The 25861-nt window shown below is 38.5% G+C and overlaps 3 protein-coding genes across 3 annotated transcripts in view; 1 reads left to right on the top strand and 2 right to left on the bottom strand.

Moving 5' to 3' along the window:
- The first annotated feature begins 431 nt into the window (after positions 1-431).
- LOC140551662 (uncharacterized) lies at positions 432-25243 on the top strand. Its single transcript, XM_072675229.1, is given in 19 exon segments — positions 432-692; positions 2519-2597; positions 4578-4693; positions 6556-6832; positions 8315-8456; positions 9065-9164; positions 9739-10888; positions 12216-12342; positions 13626-13707; positions 14288-14497; positions 18353-18460; positions 20935-20995; positions 21280-21368; positions 21533-21673; positions 22252-22353; positions 22445-22585; positions 24493-24577; positions 24675-24795; positions 24896-25243. Coding segments are annotated over 19 exon segments (3582 nt in total). The 3' UTR covers positions 25086-25243.
- Positions 5718-7397, bottom strand: gpr31 (G protein-coupled receptor 31). Its single transcript, XM_072686163.1, has one exon. The coding sequence runs from the start codon at positions 7165-7167 to the stop codon at positions 6238-6240; it is 930 nt and encodes a 309-aa protein (XP_072542264.1). The 5' UTR covers positions 7168-7397; the 3' UTR covers positions 5718-6237.
- A 343-nt stretch (positions 25244-25586) lies between the features above and the next one.
- The window catches only part of ttll2 (tubulin tyrosine ligase-like family, member 2), a 5012-nt gene continuing 4737 nt past the window's right edge, over positions 25587-25861 (bottom strand). Inside the window, exon 2 of the mRNA XM_072675104.1 lies at positions 25587-25861. This exon is cut by the window's right edge and continues 1638 nt beyond it. Coding sequence (XP_072531205.1) covers positions 25763-25861 — 99 coding nt within the window. The 3' untranslated portion in view covers positions 25587-25762.

The raw sequence follows: 25861 nt of genomic DNA, 5'->3' as shown, positions 1-25861 counted from the left end.
GTCGCGCGCCTTTGATGTGTGTGTGTTGGGGTCACTGTCCCGTTAGAGGGCCTGGGGGCCTACCCCAGAGAAAAAACTCAGACTTTTAGAGAAAATGAAATAAAAATGTAGCTAGCTTGTCTTCGGCTCCAGTTACCGTCGCCATTCAGAAGAAGAGTATAAAGGCGAGCTGTTTTAGCGCCTCAGCCGGGCCTGTTTACAGTTACTATAACTACTGCAGCCGCAGCCGCAGCCAGGCTGGACGGGTTTGGAGAGTTAGCCTAGTCCAGGGCGAAGAAACGTCCGAGCACAGGTAGCACTGGCAATTACTCCAAACATTAGAGGACGTTAAGGAGGCTGTACGGAGAGAATTTTCTGTCATAAATTGTAGCTAGTTTCGACTGAAACTGGGCTATATATTTGTGGTCCTGTCTTTTCTTCCTATCAAAACAATGTCAGCCAAAATACCCCACGCTGGGGCTTCTCTTACAGCGGCTGGACCTGAGAGAAAGTCGCACGGAGCTCTTTCTTCAGCAACTGTGGACAATAATCGACAGAAACCTGAAGAAGCAGAAGAAAATCCTGCTTTGGTGGGATTATGTCCACTTTCTCCATCTGAGGCAGTGAACCGAGGTGTCCAACAGGGGGCGCTGAATCCTCGAACGGCCAAATGCAGCTGTCAGCGCCTCAAAACCCACATGTCACCCCAGGAGGTCAGTACGTGCAGTGTGTGTTGTTTTTGGTCATCACTGGGTTCTTTAACGGTGAATGACTACAGGAGTTGAGATGTAGCAAAATGCTAGGGTCAGGTCATGTTCAGGCAAACTAGGTCCAAAATAATTGTTACTGAGGTCCCTGTAGAGCCACAGTGGAGCTTCTTGTAGTGCATCCCACAGTTTGGTTAGCTCTAATGTTCTCCTTTAGTCCAAAATAAAGCTTAAGTGAGAGGTGAGCAAGCTTTTCGTTATGTGGGCTCTTTAAATGAAACAGGACAGGAAATGCTAAGAAAGGTACAAGCATATGGAAATTATATCTAGTGACTCCCCACATCCACCTGCAAGATCATTTTTGCTAATTCATTTGGAAATGAATGCATATGATATTATATGAGCGTGGTAATCCATACATCCAATCCATTTAAAAATATTTTCTTTTCCACTATCAGTGGGGATTTGTTTAAAATTATATGCCAAGGATGGGCACCTTATGGCTTCTAACAATAAATTGTATTACTGGGATGTTTTTAGGTGGCATTTGTTGAAGATTCATCTTTATCCCCATCTTTTTTAGTGTGATTGACTGTCACTGTTTTTGGGACCACCTGTAGATGGCATTCGTGCAACAGTAAATTGCTACAAGTAGGAAATGAACCTCTGATTGATGCCTATCCATTATTATTATGTAGCATCATATCCAATGGAGATAAACGTACACCTGTATCAACAATGGGTGGGCCTTATGCAATGGGAGGTGCATGGGTCCTTTTGGACAGATAGTGGATCTTGGTATTATTTTTCAATAGGACCATATTTGAATATTGTCATTTGGACATTAGTGGTTGCAGAATCACAACGATATATTCTAAATGTGAGCACTTTTCATGTTTTGAATTATTTTTTTTGACCGGTTTGCTGGTTTATTATATATGAGCTGGTTGAGTAGAGTCATCCTTTCACATTTTCATTCAGTTTTCTATTTTTTCATTCTGCCATTCTGTTCTAGACTTGACTCTAGAATATGTTGGTATACAAAGGTGCCCAGGTCTTGTAGCTGCAGAACAAATCATCATCCCTACACCACCATGCTTGACAGTTGGATGAGGTGTTTGTGCTGATATGCTGTGTTTGGTTTTTCTGCCAAACGTGTGGAGTATGGCCAAACACTTTCACCTGAGTCTTGTCTGTTCGAAGGACATTGTTCCAGAAGACTTGTTGATGCAACTTTGCAAATTGAAGCCGTGCTGCCTTGTTCTTTTTACAAAGAAGAGGCTTTCTCCTGACAAAAAGCCATGCTTGTTCAAATTCTTTCTAATTGTACTGTCATTAACTTTTAGCATGCTAACTGAGGCCTGTAGATGCAGCTCTTGGTTTTGCAGCTTCTTTGAGCATTGCATAGTCTGACCTTGGGGTGAATTTACTGGGATCGCTGGAGAAGATTGGAGCTGTCTTGAATGTCTTGAATAATACTTCTCACTTTAAAATGATGAACCTTTCAGATTGATGGGTAGCAACAGTTGCTTCTCTGAGATCATTGTGTTTACACACGCCTGAAAGCTCCAGACCAGCAAACTGTCGATCAAAAAGCTTTTATAGAGGTAGTCACACTTGTTTACTTACTTACTGATTTTTTCATTCTTGCTATTTTTGTTTTTATTTTTTATAAATCTGTTGTGTGTTGTTTTTCTTCCGAGGTTGCATTTACCTCACTTTAATTTTAATTATGTCCTGATACATAAAAACATAGAATTCAAAGAATGGAAAAGAGTTTGAATCTTTGGGACAAAGCTACTTCACTAGTCTGTTTATGTTTCTTTCCTCAGCTTCTACAGCTTCAGATACAGCAGATGCAGAAAGTTCTTCATGATCAACAGAATGCATTACTGTCTTTCTTGAGCCCAGGTAGGTCAAAGAAATGCCACCCCACACCATTACTGACCCACTGCCAAACCGGTCATGCTAAAGGATGTTGCAGGCAGCAGATCGCTCTCCACATGTCTGTCACATGTGCTCAGTGTGAACCTGCTTTCATCTGTGAAGAGCACAGGGTGCCAGTGGCGAATTTGCCAATCCTGGTGTTCTCTGGCAAATGCCAAGCGTCCTGCACGGTGTTGGGCTGTGAGCACAACCCCCATCTGTGGACGTTGGGCCCTCATACCATCCTCATGGAGTCGGTTTCTAACCGTTTGTGCAGACACATGCACATTTGTGGCCTGCTGGAGGTCATTTTGCAGGGCTCTGGCAGTGCTCCTCCTGTTTCTCCTTGCACAAAGGTGGAGGTAGTGGTCCTGCTGCTGGGTTGTTGCCCTCCTACGGCCTCCTCCACATCTCCTGGTGTACTGGCCTGTGTACTGGTAGCGCCTCCAGCCTCTGGACACTACGCTGACAGACACAGCAAACCTTCTTGCCACAGCTCACATTGATGTGCCATCCTGGATGAGCTGCACTACCTGAGTCTGTCTCATGCTACCACGACTGTGAAAGCACCACCAACATTCAAAAGTGATCAAAACATCAGCCAGAAAGCATAGGTACTGAGAAGTGGTCTGTGGTCCCCACCTGCAGAAACCACTCCTTTATTGAGTGTGTCTTGCTAATTGCCAATAATTTCCACCTGTTGTCTATTCCATTTGCACAACAGCATGTGAAATTGATTGTCAATCAGTGTTGCTTCCTAAGTGGACAGTTTGATTTCACAGAAGTTTGATTCACTTGGAGTTATATTGTGTTGTTTAAGTGATCCCTTTATTTTTTTGAGCAGTGTATCATTCAGTTTTAATCTCTTAAAAGGCCAATAGGCCGTCTGTGGGCTAAAAGTGTCATTACACACGTCTGTGTACCAATGAATAGTGCTACCAGTTTGTACAGTCCCTGTAGTTACTGAATAATACACCTTTTCTGCATTAACTAATAGATTAATTGGTGTATTGACATTTACTATCTTCTCAAATTCTGATGGTTTAATCCTGCATTGGTCATCAGCAGTCATACCCCAACACAGAGGTCAAACAGGTAACTAAAATATATAATATGAGAGGAAACCCAAAGGGAGGTAGCCTGGGGAGGAATGATTACACTCTGTGCAAGGGGAAGTAAAACTTTGTTGAGTAAAACTCTCACTTTTCCCATTGGAATTAAGCTTTACAGTCAATTTAGAGAAAACGCAAAATATTAAATGCAAAATATAATCTTACACAGTTTAAATATATATATATATATATATATATATATATATATATATATATATATATATATATATATATATATCAATAAATACAAAACTACAGTGGGCCACTAAGAATGAATAGGTCATTGGACGATTCCTGTTATTTTATTTGTTTTATTAAAATAATGTTTAATTAAAATAACAATTTAATTTAAGACACTTCAGAATGTTCTTGGTGTTTTTGCTAAAAGCAACAATGTCACAAATGTCTTTAACAAACAGTAATGGGTGATTTAAATACTGCAATATCTCAGTACAGTCAGAAAAGAATTCTGTTGGGCAAATCTGAAGATGCATAGGTTTTGGAATGGACATATTTGGCAATCCTTAAAGTGTTTAGAGCCATGTAAATGCTTGCATGACTGGCGTTAATTATAGCAAGCTTCATGAAGAGACTTGCTGGGTTAAATGACTCAATAGGGAGCTAATTATTGAAATGGGTTTCAGGGAGGAATGAAAGCTTGCCACAGATAGGATAAGAAACCGTTTTAAACAAAAATGAAAAACCTTCCACAACCTCAGTGGAATAATGTTCTCTTCCATTTGTACAAAACCACAAATCAATACACTTCACCTGTAAAAACAATCTGTTTGTAATTAAAGCTGACTACAGTTAAGGTGCAGTCAGACATGGGTGTGTCTCCTTTTGGTTTCAGGGCTGTTATCACCCGTTTTCTCAACTTAGTTCCAGAGTCATTCACCTGAAACAGATCCAGCCCCTGACAGTCTTCTGGATTCCAGGAAAGATTCCTCCAGCACTGTACCTACTGAAGTTAGTTTAGTCTGAAAAAGTAGCCTGTGGTTCTCAGTCATCATATCAAACTAGAATGGTCTGGTTCTCACCAATGCTGTTCATTTGAATGACAACTTAAAATGACTGTACATTTCTAAAAGCTGTTTCTTTTTCCACCTTGTCAAATCCAATTTTCCCCTTTCAGTCACAGGGAAATACTGTTGGTCTCTCTGCATATCAGCTCTTGCTCCTTCTTGTAGAAATTTGCCTTGGGGTCTTTTTGATCCACAGCCATTTGGTGTGGTCTGAATAGAATGCTAAGCACTAAGCAAACACAGAGCTGGCTGAGGACTGAGCTGTTCCACATATTTCTGGGCCCTGTGCAAATGGAGTTTCTGTAGGTGCCCCTCCCAGCTCTTGAAAATGCTACGTTCAGATCTAGTGACGATAGGGACAACAATCGTTCCAGTAACATTGAATAAGGGGAAGTGGAGGGCCTTCAGTATTCTTGATAAATGTAAAGTTTCGGTTGTTCATTTTTGGTGACACTAATTAATTTATACATTTTAATCAAGTTTACCTATTACTGTACTTCTAATATTATACTAATATTAAGATTGTGTCACACAGATAGGGCAACTGAGCTAATGTTAGCATAGTGGCAAGATTCGATACCACTGATGTTTCAAACTTGCCAAGTTTAGATGACTTACAACAACATAGTTTAGCTCAGTAGTGCAGTATTTTACACAGGACAGAGTCTTTATAAACACTGTAGTCGTCTGGTACAAAACAGTAGTGTATTTTCCCAAGAAACTGAGAATTCCCAAGAAATTGGGTTGTTTTTTACACCAGAACACAGTGTTTATTTAGAGTTTGCAAAAGTTACGAAATAACACTTATGGGTACAAAATGAATTGGTCAATTCCAGTAGTCCTCCAGCTGAAGCACTCTTGCTTTTGTCCCAGTGGAGCAAAGAACTGACCCTTCTGGTTCAGTGAGAATGTGGCCAAATGTGTTCAAACCTGATATCCTAGTGATAGCCCCCCCCCCCCCCCCCCCCCACACACACAACAGTGTTTTACTGGGCACAGCACTCAGTGCAGAAACGTGGCTCATTTAATGATATTTACATTTCTTAGAGTTTATAAATAATATCAAACAGCAAGCCATCAAAATAACATTTACCACAAAAACTACAGTACAAAGTAGAAATGAATAAGACACAACAATGCAAATGCAAAAGCCTCTTACATTTCACATGGCCTTATATTATGTGGACCTCTACAATCAAGTCTTGTAAAAATGTAAAGAATCCCCTGGTTATCCAAAAGCCCACTGGTGCTAGTAATGCAACACACACAGATGATATCAAGAGTCGCATATTGACTGAACTAAATCGTATGCTTTGTCTCTGTGTGACAGTGTGTTACATGTGTAAGTTGTTTAAATAAAACGGACTTTAAAAGTCCTGTTGTTGTAAAGGTAGCTTGCATGTTTATTTAGTCCATTTAGTTCAAGTTTCTTGATATATGTATATTTTTTTTCATTACATTCACTTCTGTTTTTGACAGCGCTCTCTCTCACTGGTCCTCGGAATCAGTTTTTTTCGTTAGACAGGGAAGATAGGTTGATAGGTAGATGTTTTTGAACTTTGTGCTGCTGAGACAGTACACAATTGGGTCCAACAAGCAATCCAAATAGGAAAGGCACATAAGGCCGTCGTAAACTTGCACTGCGATTTCCTCCGCTCGAACGACCTTCTTTGCTCTCATGATCAGCAGCACCATCCTCGATATGGCAGAAGGCAAAAAACAAACCGAAAAGACCAGAATGACTGAGGTGACCAGGAACACTGCCCTTCGCAGCTTGGTCTTGTCACCCACCGTCTTTATCTTCAGCCTGTTGATGATGCGCACAGTGCAGTAAACAAGGACTGCGAAAGGGATGAGGACCTGGCTGAAAAACACGACCTCTCTGAGGACGTCAATGACAACTTTGTCCTCCATTTCATTATCAGCGTTGCAGCACTCGAAGGTCTTCAGCATGGTTGGTATGGTCATAGGGAGCAGCAAGAGCCAGATCAGAGCAGAGATGAGAAAGGAGCGTTTCAGAACCTTGAGGGGGTTTATGATCCTCGGATGCACCACACTAATGTAACGGTGGATGGAAATGACAGTCAGAAAGGCAATGCTGGCTCCTCGGTTTAGGAACAGCAGGAAGAGGACAGCTCTACACGTGGCGTTATTTTCGCTGCGTCTCTCACCTTTGCGAAAGCTGTCCGCCCTCACCAGCAAGCATATAAGCAGTAGGATGTCAGCCAGTACGAGATTGAACAAAAAAATGTTGTTGCTCTTAGATTTCCAGAATTTGAGTTTGAAGATGAAGACGTACATCACCGAAATGTTCAAAGGAAGAGCCAGGATGAACTCCACTATCATCACGGAGAAGTAGAACATGTACAAATCCGGGTTTCTGGCTGTACAGTTGTCACTCGGGTGTATGAAGTCCATTGTCCACTTGAAGTTTAAAAGTCTTTTTGTAGAATTGGATGTCCAGGAATTGCCAAAATATCAGCAGTTATTTAAAACACAACAAAAAAAGCAAAAGAAATTTCCTTGTATGCCTCTGAAAGCAGTGTGCATAGTGGTCGGTCTCTCCCAAGCTGTGTGTGGAGCTTGCTGGTTGTGGAGTGCTTCAGAGCGCTGCTGTTTTAAGTTGCTCAGACTTGTTGGCAGAGCACTTCCCATGCCTGTGGAGGCACGTCACAACAGGCTCAAAATATATGCTGCTGGTCCTACTAGAGCATGGCCACAGCGAAAAGATGTCATCAGCTCCTAGTGGCTGTAACATATTTGTCATCTTTTGACACAACGGGTCTCTCTCAGGCCACTTTCAGCTGGTTCTTTGGGGATTTCCTTTGCGCAGTAACGTCTGGTGATGTGTTTATGATTGGGCAATAAAGTGGAGAGATAAAGCTATTTTCACAGAGTAAAATCCTCATATGTCAAGCCAATAAATTAAAATAATATGAATGGAAAGACGTGTTTAAGGGAAAAAACTATGAAAGGAATTATGCAAATTCTGCATTTTAAAATTCGGCAGTTGTTTTTTATTTAGTTTTAAGAAAGTGGTATATACTTTCTATACTTTCGTAATTACAGTAAGTGAATGAATTCAGATCACAAGACTGAATTAACATGACATTCTTTATAGTTTTCTGTTTTTTTGCTATAAAACATCAGACATTTTGTACTTTGCTTTATTCATTTTTCTACTTTTTGGCATTTTTGGATCCTTACGTCAGTACATCAGTAACTGGTTCAGGCAAGTCTAAGCTTGTTTGGAACCTAAAAGGAATGAATTGCATGCAGGCATGAGCGCTTGACCCCTTCTCCTGCTTAATTGCTCACATTAGATATTTCAACTTAACCATTTTTAATAAGTTGTGCATTTTTGGGCATAAAATAAAGGCCATCAGTTTATGGGATACAAACACAAAAACAATTCACACACAAATCTACGGAACAGTATTCTGGCTAGTTTCCAGGAGAGATAAAAACAAAGTTGATACTCTGATGAAAGTATTAATGTGGACAGATTTGTAGTCTTTTGTACAGTAAATTGCAAACTACAATTAAAATGATTCCTGTGTTTTAGACTACATGCCTTGGAAGCCTGTCAGAACAGAGCAGAGAAGCTTATCTCCCGTGAAAGAGGAGTGCTTAGAGCCTGTGAAGGAGCAGTGCTCTGTCAGCCCCTTTGGAGTCAGGACAAAACTGCCATCAAACCCAGAGGAAAGGTCATGCACGCCACAATAAACAACATGCACAAGAGATACATTAATGATACATGTTAAGGTTTATTACAAAATAACTATACAATGACATAAATTGTGAATAATAATAAAATAACTATTTTATTCAGATAGGCCCCTGTTGATGCTGTCCAAAAGAAAATGTATGTCTTCAAGTAATAACTTTACAGGCAAAAGAAAAAACACTCTTTTAATGTATGTTGGGAATGTAGCAAGATGTTATTTCAAGTCATGTTGAAGCATTTCATTCAATCACGAACGGACATGCAGAGTTTTGTTTTGTTTTTTTTGTTTTTTTTTGTAACAATGACGCTGTAGATTATAGAGTTCAGATGATTAACCAAATATCTGGTGAAACTTTATTTTAAGTAGTAATACCTGGATAAGCTAAACTGGATAAGGCCATGGTTGCAGTTCGGATTAGATTGTAAGCCTAGGTTACGAATAAGGTACATTTAATAGATATTTATATGAGTCATAGTTAAGTGCAAGATGAGCAGTGCTAGAAGAGTGCTAACAAAAGCTTTGTTTAATTTCATAAAAAGGAGATCTCTGCAGAAGGTTAACACTTTAATATTATGTATTTTATTCAGGCCCATTCGTCCAGGACTAACAGAGAAAGAGAAAACGTTTGAAGATCTTGTTGAACAGCAGCTTAAAGTGGAAAAAGAGGTTCCAGGAAAAGATCAGCAGGTATAAGCCTTATGTAAAAGTGTGATCTGCACCTCTCCTATAACCAGCTCCAAGTTTGTGTTAATGTTATATGGTTTTATTTATGTAGGAATGATGATCACTGTTAAGTCAACACAAGTGAACACAATGGATCCCTTCTCCCAGTGTAGCTATAATGAACACTAGGTTAAAACTTATTCATCCACTTATGAAGTTATATCACAGCCCAACTATGCCCAGCATGGGATTAGCAGGGTGTTGCTAGTAGAGCAGTGCCACTATTGGGGCAGTGAACTGTTAAGTAGCTTGATCAAGCGCACAGCTGGGAATACCCAGTCAGTGCTGGGACAGAAACCCATGGGGTAGCTGTCGGCAAACGTAGATGACACTAGGCTGTCGGCCAATGTGAATGGCTCCTGCTGCCAACATTCTCCAGAAGCCTAGCGGTAAGAGAGAGTCAAGGGTTCAGATCCCAGCACTGACTGGGTGTTTCCAGTGACTGTAAGACTGTAAGAACCTAAAGTACACCAAAACAAATATTAGTAATAGGTGCTAATATATCACTGGTGACTTTGCTGTGTACTTTCTGTCACAGACCAGAAGTGGGGTCAAAGGGACAGAGAAAAGAAACTTTCTTCGAAAAGGGGATGGCAGATCTAGATTTTGGAAAAGCAGGGACGGCATTCAGAAAACCCAGCCTGAGCCTGATATTCAGCAAGTCAACGACATGAACTCCAAAGAACAGCAAAGGCACTCTGCATCTTCTATACAGCCTGGCAAAAAAGACAGAAGGAGAAGTCCAGCATTGCTAGATTCCATGATAAATCCAAAAGGTGAAGGCAGACACTCCAGTATGAGTGATCAAGTATCTGCAATGAAGCAACCTTCAAACAAAAGTCTTTCTCTACAGTACACAAGGCACAAAGTACAAAGGCCTGATGATTTAATTCCATCAAATGATAAGAGGCAGCCTCCATATCTATCACACACTTTGGATCTTGATAACGGCAGCTACTCCCAAAAAAGTGAAGATCAGTCAAAAGAACAAAAAGGAATTGGCAAGGTACAAAATAAAAGACTCAATCAAAGATGTGCCACACATTCAGACAGCAAGGGTGACCTTAAAGCAGGTCCAAATGTAGAAAGAGCCAGCTTTAAGAAGATAAATGACCGCATTGTCAGAGTGTGTGAAAGGAGAGGTCATTCACCTGATGTTTTGGATGGTCTAACTGTCAGTACTGAACCAACCACAGAAGAATTGAGCCTGACTGCTGAAATGATGCAGTTGCTGCTTAATAGGGATTCTAGTGACAGCACTAGTGATGATGATGAAGCCCAGTCTCAGTGTCAGAAACCTGTAACACCTGTGATCGCATCAAAACTAAACTATGAAGATCAGAAACAGGATTTATCTGATGAGGATTATGCCAGTGATGCCCCAAGTGAGACTGGGGACTGTCCACTGGGCCAAGTAAGAGCTCCTCACTGCTTCTCAGCCGATTTTCCCAGCTCATCTGGTTCTGAGGAGGTCAGTGACTCTGAACTCCAGTGTCTACGCTGGTTTGAAACTGATAATGTCATGGTAACACCAAGAAGAAGGGTCCTGGCAGAACATAAAATAGCAGCAGAGGCCAATGAGGATTCCTCAAATCTGCTCACTAAGATTTTCCCCCAAATGAAGTCTGTCAGAAAAGACAAAGCTGAGCGTGGACACTGGGACAGAGCCTTTAATACTCAGCACTCCAATGGTGAGACCGTTTATCTTTAGGATAATGAAACATTGTGGAAACATTTTATTTTGATGGTCACCTGTAGATAATAAACAAATGGTCAAATTGTTAGCCAGGGTGAAAAAGTCTGACTATGGTGTCACAATTTTACTCAGTCATAAATAGAAATATGGGGCCAAAAACATACTTGAGCAACAGTAAAAAATTATATAGTAATTTGCCAAACCATTCCTTCAGCTTATAATGATTTGGGAGAAGGCTGTAAGAGAAGGGCTTCTGCTTTATGGTAGGATGGCTGTTCCCCCTCTTTAGTAAGTGGAGCAAGGAATGATAGATGACATGGGTGAAAGTGAGGGTACGGCATGGTGGAGGGTTATAAAGACTTTGACGTGACTGGTTGGACAGTAGATTAGTAGGAGGGGCTTCAAGCATAAGTACCGAAAATAACACCATAACCAAAACCATAACACCACTTAAGCAAACTCAAATATGTAAAAGTAAATATTTTACCAAGTAAAATGAATGCTTTAAATGCTTTTAAATGTAGCTGGGAATAAGATGATCCCGCTCAGTATAGCCTGGATTAGAAGGTCTGCCTTGTCTTCCTCCAGAAAGGAATCCAGAAAAATCTTACTTAATCTCTGTAATGTAGCAACTCATAGTCATTTTGCTTCCCTGCTCCTTGATTTCCTCAGTAGTGCAGAGTGTATTGTCAGTACTGAATGTTGCACAATGATGAATTAGCATAGATGTGGTATTCTATGTATGCTGATAACATTTTGATCTAACATTTTGATAAAAATACAGTACAGTATGTGGAACCTAGAATAATTGGCATGAGATAAAAAGGTCAAATGGCTTTTAAAATTTTGAATATCATGTATGTATTTCTCTCTTGGAAATAAAAAAAATAAGATTACCAGTGAAGTACATGTCAGATTTAAATGTACAGTTACAAAGTTATTTTACACCCCTGTTGTCCGGGACGCCATGTGGGGGAGAAGGTTAGGATGATATTGGCTGTAATAGTTGGCTGTGAGTGACCGGATCCCTAAAAAATTTATTAATAAAGTATATTGGTAGAATTGTTAGAGTTGTGGGGCCCAATATAATATCTTTTCAAATTTAAGCTTAAGACCAGATTTAGGGTAAGATTTTTGGATGACATAAAGGGCTGAGTGAGGTTTAGGGGAGGAAAATGTAAGTTATAGACAAGGTAAACATCTACAAAGCATTTATGGTGGACCATCATTATAAAGTGTTGCCATCTTCAGATATTTGTGTTTACTGCCACTAGTTTAAACTGATATGAACTGAAATATTAACTTGTACTTGTAACTACCTACAGGAAGTGAAAAACCAAAGAAAGTGTGGGGAAATAGTAGCTTGGATATGAGAGTTGCAGCAAGCAGTTACTTCATGATGGACAAGATGAAAACAGAGCAGGACAAAGCGCTGACTTTCATCAGGTGTTGTAGATTTTGTGTTTAAAGGGATGCTCCAGCATTTTACATCCTAATCTCTTATCTGTTGCATCTGTAGCATTCAGTGGGATGTCATGTATGTTTCCCTGTATGGAAGTTTGTCCACTTAAAGCACATCTATAGTAGAAGCAATAGATAAGTGATTATCATGCGGTTGTTATGAAATGATTGTGATTGTTGTAACTGACAGTTTGCCACCAATGCTGTAGGTATACATTAGGATCTGTAGTATTGTTTACAGATATATCAAATTGAAGAGCTGGTTAAGGGGCATGCTTGTAGACTGACTGAGCTAGATGGTTTATGTTATCTTAGTGTCTCTTATCTCTGTGTCCAGGAAGTAAATCTACTGAGTGGCAAAGATTTATATCAGGAAGCTAAAGGCACAGAATTCTTGGTGGATTGGTGTGTGGTTGTTTTGCTGTCCTGTTGAGATAAAAAATAACTTAACCAATTTTGTTTTGTGTTAGGTGATTGCCTGGAATAGAGAAGGGAGTGGTATTATGGTATTACAAAATGAGGAAAATAAATATTAAGATCATCAAATACAATAAAATAAATATATACGTATTTTAGATAGCAAGTTATAATGCTAATTTGCGGAATTACATCTTTGGTATGTGTGTGTTTACTCAAACTTGTTACAAATGGTCCAGTCATGGAACATGGAATCTTTAAAAATAATCATAATCCAATTGTAATGATATTTTGATAATGATAATGATAATGTAATTGTAATTTCAAGAAAACCAACCAGATACTAAAACAGCAGTCACAAAGTGAACAAAGTCAGTTGAACAAAGAAGAAGGAGCACAAAAATTAGCCAGACGAGTTCTGAAATAGCATTTTCTGAACACATGAAGTGATGATTTGTCAGTGATTGAAAGAGCATAAAGAAGGAGAGGGACACAGAAAGCTCTGCCTATTTACACTGCAGTTTTCTGAAGTGTTTAAGCTCTGATCAGCCAATCAAAACCTCAAGGAAAAAAATACAAAAAAGGCATGGAAACAGGGCTGCAGTCTCCTGATTTTGCTTAATTAAATATGCTGATCTCTTAACAGAAAAATGGTTCCACTCCCAACACAGTCTAAAAGCTGACATTCAGCCTCATATTTATCATTTGATGTGAAATACAGATTGCTTGAATATGCCATGAACATCTCATTTGACCTCAATGTCCCTGTTTTTATATAGTCTTTATCTAATGCATTATTAGTACGATTACTCTTGTTAATAATATTCTATATTCTGATTTTATTTGGATAGAGCTGAAATAGATAATTTTGCTAATAAAAACAGCAAAAGATCTTCACCTGAGGAGGGTACTCTGGACATTTCCCAGGCCCAGGTAAATTGACTGTATATTAATCAGAATGTTAATTTGTGTTTATTACACACATAATAGGCCTTTCTTTTAAGTGATGCCATAGATGACCCAATTTTGGTTCAATAAAGAACCTTCGGTGGAGTGTTGTCTTCAGTTCAATTACAGTTTACACTCTGCATTTGAACCACCGTAGCGTCAAATGTTTAAAAATTATAAAAAAAAAATAAAAATTAATTACTATATATATATTTTTTGTAATTACACAGTCACACAGTTTCTCTGTGTGTGTTTGTGCTACTTTCTCTGTGAGGACCAAATGTCTTTACGATGACAGGACAATATTACAAATTGACTCAATTGAAACTGTTTTCTGGTCCTCACTGAACTAGTCTAGACAGTTCAGGAAAAACTAAAAGAGGTTTAGGGTGAAGTTTAGAATTAAAGTTAGGGTTAGTAGGAGTAAATGTAGTGTTTTGACTACAAAAACTACAAAAAACTACATTTGACTACAAAAATACAAACATCAATGACAATCTTGACATAAATACTATTTTTATATATATGGTATACCAAACGTGTATATGTGTGTGTGCATGTATAGGATCTCAGACAGCAAATTCAGTCTCTAAAGGCACAGCTGACAGAAAGAGAGAGTGAATGGTGGCAGGTTCATAGTGCGCTGCAGAGTCGTGTGGAAGCCCTCACCAGAGAAAACCAGCTGCTGCTGAGCCAGTCCCCAAAGTCTACTGAGTATAAGAGACCAAACCACAGCAGTGGCAGATCCACCCCTCACCCAGGAGCACCAAGCATGGTGAGCTTCCTCACACATCACCCCTTAAACTGCAGAATTAACATTATTCAAAATGTATAGTACATAGCAGTTCGTTTTTTTACACATTAATTCATTTTTTTTCTTTCAGTTCATTCCAACTGACATATGTGTCCTGTATACCTGAACATATGTGTTCTGTATTATTGGTATTTGAGGCCAGTGTGCCACTAACAAGGGTGAAGATCTATGGCTCTTATAAGTAACATGTGTTTCCTTGTGATATCAGATGTGGGCTACTGCATCCTGTACAGAAATTGGGGTTAAGCTGTTTTTTTCATCAGAGTTGTCTCCTTTCGAATCTTAAAGATAACAAAAAAAATCCAACAGTTCACTTGCAAGTACCCAGAATGGAGGTGCCGATACTGTGGCTAAAGTCTGTCTGACACAGGAATGTTACACAAAATAAAATGGCTCCCTAAAACTACTGTCTATACGAGTCTATTCAAAGGTAGCAATTACTAAAAACTAGAATAATAGCTTTAATAATAAGCGCTTTATTAATGTAACATGTTTCATATACAAAGTGATAAATAATAATAATAAATAACCAATTTCAGACTACTGATTAAACATAACTTAAAGTCTTCAGCAGAAAGCCTTCCCACAGACCAAACAGTCACCACCAGATATTACATACACTATATGGACATTGCACAAGTATTGGGACATCGGCTTATTCATTCTTCTTTTCAAAATCAAGGGTATTAAAAATAGTGCATCCTGCTTTTGTTGGAGTAACTGTCTCTACTGTCCAGGGAAGGCCTTCTACTAAAGTTTGGACCACTGCTGTGAGGATTTGATTGCATTTAGCGAGACGACCATTAGTTAGGTGAGGATGTTGGATCATCACCACCCCACCTCCTCCCCAACTTCCCAACTCATCCCCAAAAAAACACAGTTACACTGCTCCACAGCTCAATGCCGGGGGTCTTTAAACCCCTTTAGTCCTCGCCTGACATTAGGCATGGTGGCATTAGGTTAATGTTTATCTGCTCCAGAGATTCTATTCTGTCGGCAGTACCTCTCTATAAGGACTACACAAGCTGTGTGTGTGTGTAGTTTCACATCTATGCCAGCAAATGGTACAATTTAAAGTAGCTGAATACATTCATTACAGGGTCTGTCCACAAACATTTTGGCAACCATGATTAGAAGGGCAGTCTACTAGACATTAGTAAGCTTCCCAGTTCACTGCAATTCTGAAAAAAATAAATATATAAATGGCTCCATTAACAAACTCATCACTGACTATCTCTCAAATACTTGACATGGCTTCATCAATAATTACTTACCCAGACACATTGTTGAAAATGAACCATCACTGGTGACATTTAAGAGTGGTAATTGAAAACGCTGGTGAAATGTTACCCTATTGCACTCCTTGTCTGTGGAACATTAGCAGAGACATCTCTGCTTTTATCATGCTCCAATCTTAAGTTAAAACATCAGCCTTCTGAATTCCTTTTGAAGCCAGCTAACAGAATAAAAATTAGTCCATCCTGAAGTATTCCACCAAACAAGTTCCTCAAACGTTCAAGTCTCTAAAAATTGGAAACTCTCGACCTAGAGACTAAAGCTAATGACGGCAATTAGGCATGTTTACAACAAATACCCCCTGGTTGCTTTTTAATTTCTGGCTGATGTGCCATACACTATAAACTATATGTTCAAAAGTATTGGGATACCTGCTCATTTATTGTTTCTTCTATAATTGAAGGTATTAAAATAGTTTACCACTGTCCAGGGAGGGCTTTCTATTACATTTTGGAGCCTTGCTGTGAATATTTGATTGCTTTCAGAAGCAAGAGCTTTAGTAAGGTCAGGATGTTGGATGATCCCCAACTCCTCAACTCATTCCAAAAGTAATTGATGGAGCACCATCATTCTAGAGAGTTCAATGCAGTACTTCTATATCAGCAATGGGTGCAACCTAAAGTAGTTGAATGCATTAATTAGAAGGGGTGTCCACAAACATTTGGACATACTGTGTATGTAGTACATTTCACTTCTTACATAGCTCTTTGTCTATGAACATTTTGTTACAGTTTCTTTGAATCTTTTACACTCTCAGATCTTTGGTGCAAGAAGGCCAGATGTGATTGCACCACCTGAGACATGACTACAGTTGTAACCCATTTATTACACCAATGCTTTTCACATTAGTTTCTAAAGAACTAGACTGTTTCTGTAGACACTGTAGAGAGTTGCAGCACTCCTTCTTAAACAAGATGCAAAACATTTGCTGCATGTCAACAGGTAGGCATTTATCCACTGTATTCTTATTAATAAAGCCCAAACTGGAAGTAAGGTTTGGCCCGATGCTGTGTTTACACTGGATATAAAGATTATAAACAGTGAGAAGAAGTGGAGGGAGCAGCCAAACAAATACAACTGGAATTTCTCTTTTGCCCTACATTTGAGAGGATTGCATCCACTGGATCATCTGTTGCTCAAGCTCACTCTGCTTAGCCTCGTCACTGCGGATGAACTGTTCCCAGGCCACACCTTTTGGTCTTAGAGACAAAAACAATTAGGTGAAGCTTTCTGAAGCAAGGTTCTCTTTCAACCAGTTCTATGGTTGATGCTGTTGTTGTGAATTGTGAGTTGATTTAAGATGAAGTGAATTGGAGTTGAATTGAGCATAAGACTCCCAGCACATACAAACATTGTGTGACAGATGTAGTGCAGGCTGTTCCGTTCCCCAAATAAAGTTACTCAACATAGCCATTGCCAGTGTGATGCAAACACATCAGTGTCATGTGCATGTGATTTTTCTCAGAAACAGCCCATTTCAATTCCTTTGGGTGTAGCTGAGAAATACTATGTAACATAAAGTTGTACAGTTAAAACCAGACGTTTACATACACTATATAAAAAGACACATATGCATTTTTTCTCACTGTCTGACATGAAATCAAAATAAACTTTTCTGGTTTTTGGTCATTTAGGATTACCAAAATTATTTCTATTTGCTAAATGCCAGAATAATGAAAGAGGGGATTTTTTAAAGGCAATTTTTATTACTTTCTTCAAAGTCACTAAGATGCCTTTAAACAATTTGGGACAGCCCATATGATGATGTCATGCCTTTGAAAGCTTCTGATAGGTTCATTTGCAACATCTGATTTAATTAGAGACACATGGCTCAGTTATACCAGTTCTGTCAGGAGGAATGACCCAAAATTCCTGCCAAGTATTGTGAGAAGCTTGAGGAAGGATATCCAAAACATTTGACCCAAGTTATACAGTTTAAGGGCTATGGTACCAAATACTGATCAAATGTATTTAAACTTTTGACTTGGAAGAAAGTAATAAAAACTCTCTCGATATTCTGGCATTTATAGCAAAAATAAATAATTTTGGTAATCCTAAGTGAACTAAAACAGTAAAAGTTTATTCTGATTTCATGTCAGACAGTGAGGAAAAAAAGCATATGTCTCTTTTTATATAGTGTATGTAAACTTTGGCTTATGGCTTGTAGCTCCTGGACCTTCCCTTAAATGGCTGTATGCATTTCATTTACCTTAGAACAACACTGAGGGAACCATCAGTGGGGCTGTTCTCAACCACATCAAACAAATGTTTTTATTATGCTAATATTGTGATTTACTTCCAGCATAAACACTTTGTTACTCCAGTCGCTCACTATAAATGAACTGCCTCTTTAGTTAGCTGCTGATATCGGTTGATTACAGAATTTAATGGTTAGCGGCAAACTTTTTGTGCAGTCCCTTCCACCCTGAGGCTCTCTGGTCAGCTCAAGCTGCTGCTTGTGTATTAGTAGTTTTAATCATCAGTACGCGAGTGACCCTGATGTGCTGTGTTATGCCACAGAGTGCAGAAGGCAGTGAGGTTGCTGTTCACCCTGGCTCAGTTCCCTACAGGAGGAGCTCCACTCCTGCTCTCAGCCTGAGTAAGGAGGCCACGACAGCAGGGAACAAGGTCAGCATGCTAAGACTTTATTCCCAGATCAATGGCGCAACAATAAACATCATTTTACAACATTTTAAACATAAAATAACACTAAATATAGAAATGGTATTATACTATAATAAGGAGTATAAAGGAAGTGTATGAGTAACATATTTGTATAGAGGTCCCTGAAATGACATAAAAAGTAAAGTGACATATGCAGCAGGTTAAAAAAAATCTGGATGTGGTTAGTTCAGATATAAGCAGCAGTGCAAATTGGAGCTTATAGATTTTTAAAGTGACGTGTTCTTGATCAGTTCTTGATAATGCAGAGTTCAGGATTGAGTTTGTGTGTTATTGGTGAGCAGGATCCAAATTAGTGGTAACAAGTCAAAATTAGTTATATAATTACCTGACAAAAAGTTATATACAGTTATATAAAGTTATATAATTACCTGTACATTAAATATAGTATTATTCTAAAACAGTTAGTCAATAACTGTTGTGGCAAAACATGAGTAATACTAAACAACTTCCCAGAAAATTGTTGCAGTTACTAATACTTTGGTAATCACATGTTTATTTATTTCATTTGCATTGGAACACAAAAAAGCACAGAAAATAGTCAAATCTGATTAGATTAATTAGATTTCAGTCATGTTTTGCTTTGTTATTTCTATTCATGGAGACTAACAGGTTCTGGCAATACATAAATCTCACATTGAACCAGTTTAAATGAAGACTAAAAAAGTTGACTCAGTCTTTGTGTGTGTACCACGCTGAGCATGGAGCAAAGAAAGAAGACCAAAGAGTTGTAACAATGGGGATGTAAGAACCAAAATTGTATAAACGTGTAGGCAATAAGGCTATAAGCCCATCTCTGAAGATCTTTATGTTCCTGTGTCAACTGTGCATTACTAAAAGGTTTACAGCCCACTGTAGCTAACCTGGAAGTGGATAGAAGAGAACAACTGATTGAAGATTGCATCGATGGATTGTTCGAATGGTGGCTAAAGAACCTCAATCAACTTCCAAACTAATTCAAGCTGACTTGCAGACACAACGAACTACAGTGTCAGCTTGCACCATCTGACTGAAATGGAACGCTATGACACAGAGAATAAAAAAAGACAGAGCTTACTTTAGAAAGCCACAATCCTTCTTGGAGAACATCCTGTGGATAGATGATCATGTACCATTTACAGAAAACGAAACAAGGCCTTCAAATAAAAGAACACGGTCCATATTGTCAAATATGGTGGACTTTCAGTAGTGTTGGCATTATGAAATCTGATGACTACCAAAGAATTGTGGAGCACAGTATAGGGCCCAGTGTCAGAAAACTGGGTTTCTGTCAGAGGTCATGTGTCTTACAGCAGGACAATTACCCAAAGCATACTTCAAAAAGCACAGGGAAATTGCTTAAGACAAAGTGTCCACATCTAAATCATATATAACACCTGTGGAGAGATCTCAAAACAGTAGTAGGGAGAAGGCACCCTTTGAATCTGAGAGACCTGGAGTAAAATCTGAGAAATCTGAGTCATGTTTTGCTTAGGACACCAGGAAGGCTATGGCTCTGGCAAATCTTCAAATTTACTATCACATTCTTATAGGAGTTCTAGCTGTTCTTGGCTGCCAACATAACAAACGTTTTCCAAAGAATAATCAAATCAGTGGTTTTAAAATGATGTATGTGTGTGGCCATACTGCAGCTTTGCCAATTAAGCTTTAGAATAGTAATTGAAATGTTTTTAATTAGACTATTTTTCTGTTTAAAGTGACTAGTAGGCTACACTTATTCAACAAGGAAGATTTATTCAGCAAACTGTATTTGTCAAATCCTGGCCAACAGCAACATTTAATTTGTATTGACTCGATCAAGTGTGTAATGTGGTCTGAAGAGCTCGTTAAGCACTCCAGTAATAATGCATGGTGGTTCACACGGCTAATTGACCCAGCATTTCATAAATAATTCCTACTGGTGTAATGAATACGCCTGTCGCCATCTCTCACAAGGTACGAGTTAAAACCTGATTTTACATTTCAGTTGTTTTCTCTCTTCATAATTCATGAATCCATTGCTTAGTTCCAAAGTGCACTTGTTAGTGCTGCAGTCTCATCATCTAATTCCAGTAACTTGCATACACTGTCAGTAAAAAGACAATGTAAGTATATTTTTGTTCCCAGAGGTTTAAGGAGGCAAAAACAACCGAATATGGTAGACTTGGGTTAAATTACTAAAGGTCCTGAAAAGGTAACCTTCAGGGTACCAGCCCAGTTACAATCAAAGTATGATCCCTACGACAGTCTTTATTTCCCTGAGAGTGTACTATTATGATTTGTTTGGCTCAGGAAAAAGAGATTCTCAGATGTCTAAAAAGTCAACCGTCTCATTAACTGTTTTGAGTTTTACTTTGAAGGAGTCCTTTGTATTTTTAATATTAATAGGCACATATGATATGTTGTTTTGTAACAACTTGCTTTACATATTTTACTTTCAGGTGAGCAGACACTCAATTGACTTTGGGCATGAAAAAAAGGAGTGGACGACTCAGTCTATTAGTAAGTATAGAGTATTTTGTTTACTCAAACATCATACTCTTCCATTTAAATGGAACACTATATATAATATAACACATAGGGCTTCCCATAATGGATCTTAGATTTGGTCTAAATTGCAGTGAATTGCCAGCTGTGAATTACCATTGAAGTTTTTTTTTTAGTTTAGGATTAGCCAAATACCAGAAGTCAGTTTGTGGGAATGTATGGAAATATGTAGTAAACCAAACCATAGTGTCAACAGTTCCAGTCATTTAAGTTAATCATAAGGGCTATTTCTTTCTCAGAAGGAAGAGACTCCTCAAATTCAACGTCCACAGCCACTCATAGCCCGGATGAGAAGGATACGGTTCCATTCAGTAATTATGGAGGAAAGGTTTGGCCCACCACCTCTTACTGAACCTTTACACAAAACATCACTACAGTTCAAATTGTCTAAAATCAAATGTAACTTATACTGAAAGGAAATGGTGAGTATTTCACACTGCTCCCAAACTGCTCCGATACTTTGGTGCGTAATCTCTGTGCCACTGTGCTCAGGGCTTGTGCAGGCCTGCAGAAAGGCAGATCGGGGTCAGAGATGACAGGAGCAGAAGTTCTGTGTCAAAAGGAACACACAGTTCATCAACAGGGAAAACAACGTCCTCTGAGTCAGAGCTTGGATCTACAGACATGCTGGAGGTATTGTCCAGTTACACATAGATCCCAGTACATAGGTGAAAAGATCAAGGACTGTGAAACTGTGTGCTGATGTTTCAGCTCAAAGCTTTGTAGTATCAGTACATGAACTGAAGCCTACATTCAGTCCTTCATTGCTCTCTGTTTTCGTGTGCTGTTTCTTTGTTGTTCGTACTGACTATATTTTGCATAAACATTTTGCAGTTGTTACATTTCTCACACTTTTTGTCATTTCTTAACAGTAAAATAAGCTAAAGTGAGGACTGCACATTGAAACCTGTACAGAATGTGAATTGAACATCTGATTCACTGTACACTGTGTAATAAATCATTTGCATAGTATAGGAAAACTTAAATATCAACTCTAAACTTAAAATAACACACTAATCAAACTAAGACATAAATGCATATACAACGTATTGTGGATGCATTTAGAAACATTTGTTGTTTGTCTGAAATATGATATAAATGATCTGATGAATTTGTCCGTATATGCTTCAGTTAAGGTAGTTCAATAATAGATCATACTGTTGTCTTCTCTACAGGTCAAGAATTTCATAAATTTATTCCATTGCTTTTAGGCAGGTTTTCTATGTCCTGACATGAGGACCAGTTACACACAAGTATCACTGGAAAGCAGTAAAGCTCTAGTTAGAGAGGAGATTCGCTATCCTGATGGTAAGGTAAGGTGTGTGTGTTTGTTAATGTTGATGTTGCAATATAACTACACTACAATTATACTACAACTAACTTTTAATGCTTTGGATCCTGCAGGTAGAACAGCTTCTCTCAGATGGGTCACGTGTCATTGTTTTTCGGAATGGAACTAAAAAGGAGATCGGCGTGGATCAGAAATCAGTCACAGTAACATTCTTTAATGGAGATGTTAAACGCATACTGCCTGATGGGACAGTGGTATGTACATGAATGAAGAAGGAGTAGTATATTTTTTCTAACAGTAGTTTGATTTTTCACTAGCAAAAAATTATTTATTCATTTACTAATATTCAAGTATAATTAATCAGTTCTGTTTAGGTCAGGAAATGTAGTTACTACCACATTAGACATTTTTTAACTTGTGGACTACTTTGCTATTGGTCAAGCATCTTACTTCTCACTAATTTATTTAATTTTATTTAAGATCAGAAGCATAAAAATAGAATAATTAAGTCTAACAGACTTCAGTTCCTCTGCTGATGCAGGATGTGCTGTATTTAGACTGTGTACTCTAGTTCAGTATGTATTTCAGCATGCAAACAGTTTTTTAAGCTTTACTTTCATATCTGCTAAAGTATGCTAAAGGTTTTTTTTATGAAAAAGGTACAGTGGCATGCAAGCATTTGGGGCCCACTGATCAGTATGATTGGTTGAGGTGAATAGAAAAATGAACAGAACTCCAAAAGACATACAGCTACATATGAGACATTCTTTTATTTTATTTTATTTTATTTTTTTATTTTTAGGTTAGAGTGAAACGACCTTATTTAGCTTGTTAGAGCTTGTTCACAGTCACCGTAAGGAAAGGTAAGGTAATGGAAATGTCAAAGCTTTGTAAATAGTCTGACCTCAAGCCTCACTACAGCAGGGCAGTAATCCTAAACACACCTCAAAATCCACAATGGACTACCTCAAGAGGCGCAAGCTGAAGGATTGTCATGTCCCTCACAGTTCCCCAACCTAAACATCATTAAAACTCTTTGGATGGACTTCAGAAGAGCAGCTTATGCAAGACCAATCCAAAAATTTCACAGAACTAGAAGCATTTTGTAAAGAAGACTTAAAAACAGTAATACTTGTCACTGAAGCAGCATTATTTTTACTTGAGAACAGGTTTAGGCTACTGTAAACATATCTGAATGTTAGCAATAGAACTGACCAATCAACAAGAAATATAAGAGAGGAAACTAAACTGATTCTAAATACTTCATGTACTTGAGCACTGCTCTACTCACGCAATTGCTCACACAAAGGCTTTATTTGAATTCCACTAGATGGCCACCCAGAAGTTATTTATGCCTGTTCTTTTTCCCCAGACAATCAAATGCTATCAAGTACTTTGAGAGCCTAAGCTGAATTGAGAAATGCCCAAATAAGTCTATGTGCTGGTGCCATGACGCAGGTCATAATGGCATCAGCTCATCAGCACCTCTGTAGAGCTTATTCTACAAAATCTATTGTGTTTCGCGTTTACAGCTGCTGTGTTGTGTTAAGAGGAAGTGGTTATAAAGTAATGCAATATAGTTCTGCGCAAAAAATGTTTTCAAAATAGATGTTATGTTATGCAACAATGATTTAAGCAATGTCGGGCTAAATAAAGGAAACACTCAAGTAACTAACAGCAGTGTATACAAATAATGGTGCTGTACATTTCTGTTATTCCTTGTCTTGATATTTTATTTCTGTTTTGCAAATATGTTTTGAGGCATTTTAGAATGGGTAAGTTATTGATAATAAATATTATATTATGTTATATTATATTATTTTTAACTATATTATAATATATTCAGAAAATATCTTGTTATGTAATAATAATGTTATGTTATAATCTTATAACATTATGCTAAACAACCTTCTCTGTCATTCTGCAATAGCGTCTGCATTCTGAACGTCTCCAGAACATTTTTATATTGATTTTAGTGTTCCTGTACAAGAAGGAAATGTTTGAAGAACATCATTACCTAATAATTTTAACATCCTAACCAATTGTGAACACACCCCAACACATTACCACATTCCAGTGAAGTTGTCTCTGGTTCCTGAAATACTTGACAGCTTTCTGCTTAAAGTGACTGAGAGATGATTCACCCCATTTGTCCTTTCAGGTGTATAATTACTCTGACGCTAAAACCACTCACACCACTTACCCATCTGGTTTGGAGATTTTGCAGTTTCCAAATAACCAAAAAGGTAAAACAGCTCTCTATATAGCCTGACATTGTGTTAAATGCACCTTTATTAATCCACCTGTGAGTTGATGTAAACATATTGACTTGTCTTTCCCTAGAGAAGCACTATCCTGATGGCAGAAGGGAGATATTCTTCCCTGATGGGACTGTTAAGAGCCTGTTCCCTGATGGCCGGCAGGAAAGCGTCTTCCTAGATGGGACCATTGTCAGGCTGTCAAAGTAAAATCTGTCTAAAAAGAGACACACTGATTTGGGGTGATTTATTATTACTCCTCTGTGCAATTTTATAACGCACCATTTTGTTGTGCTTTGTCTACAGAAACGGAGAGAAAACCGTAGAGTTCACCAATGGCCAACGAGAGGTCCACACCACCCAGTACAGACAGAAAATATACCCAGATGGCACTGTTAAAACCGTCTATTTAAATGGGAGGCAAGAGACAAAATACTCATCAGGAAGAATTTATCTTAAAAACAATGAAGGTGTCGCTATAATGGAGAAAAAGTAAAGTAACCAAGCTGAATAAATGTGGGATAAAACATTTTATTGTAATTTGAAATGTGTGCAACAGTCACAGATAGTATTTACATTAGTTGTCTCAGGGGGGAAAAAAAGCTCTCAGGACCTCTTAAATCATCTTGACGTAGTGTGAACTTGAGATAACACCCTGTCCTCTGTTTGAACTTGATAAATAAATTGTACATATGTCAAACTTAACTAAGCCTGGCATCAATGAGAATCTAATGTTGCACCAAATAGCTTATTATTCATGAAGCTGTGACATGGAGGCTGCCAGACACAGCATGCATGTGATGACTTGTGACTTTCATGACCTGACAATGGCCTGGTTTCATCAGAAAGACTGCTCTACACGTCTGAATGTTTGCAGACACCTATTTATCTAACATTGTCTTCATCCAACTTAAGGGTAGTCGGAGGTATGTTGTCCCCTATGCTTCAGTAACAGTCTCTACTACTCTGGTAAGATAACAAGATGTTGAAACGCTGCTGAGAGGAAATGATTGCACCCATATGAGTGTGACCCACAGTGAGGTCATATACTGTTGATGTTGGATGATTAGCTCCGCCACACCAACTGATCCCAGAGGTACTAAATGACGCTTCTTGACTCCATAGAGTTTCACTGCTTCTCAGCCCAATGCTGGGGGCTTTATACCCCTCAATTCAGTTTGAGGAGCAGTATTCACCTAGAGGTGGAGGGTTTCTGGGACCCCAGAGTAAAGCTGTAAATCTATTTTTTATAGCCTCATTGTTCTCCTTCAC

This window comes from Salminus brasiliensis, chromosome 1 (genome assembly GCF_030463535.1).
Source record: "Salminus brasiliensis chromosome 1, fSalBra1.hap2, whole genome shotgun sequence".
Lineage (NCBI taxonomy): Eukaryota > Metazoa > Chordata > Actinopteri > Characiformes > Bryconidae > Salminus > Salminus brasiliensis.
Note: the sequence above shows the minus strand (reverse complement) of the source record. Positions and strands in the feature narration are given on the sequence as shown.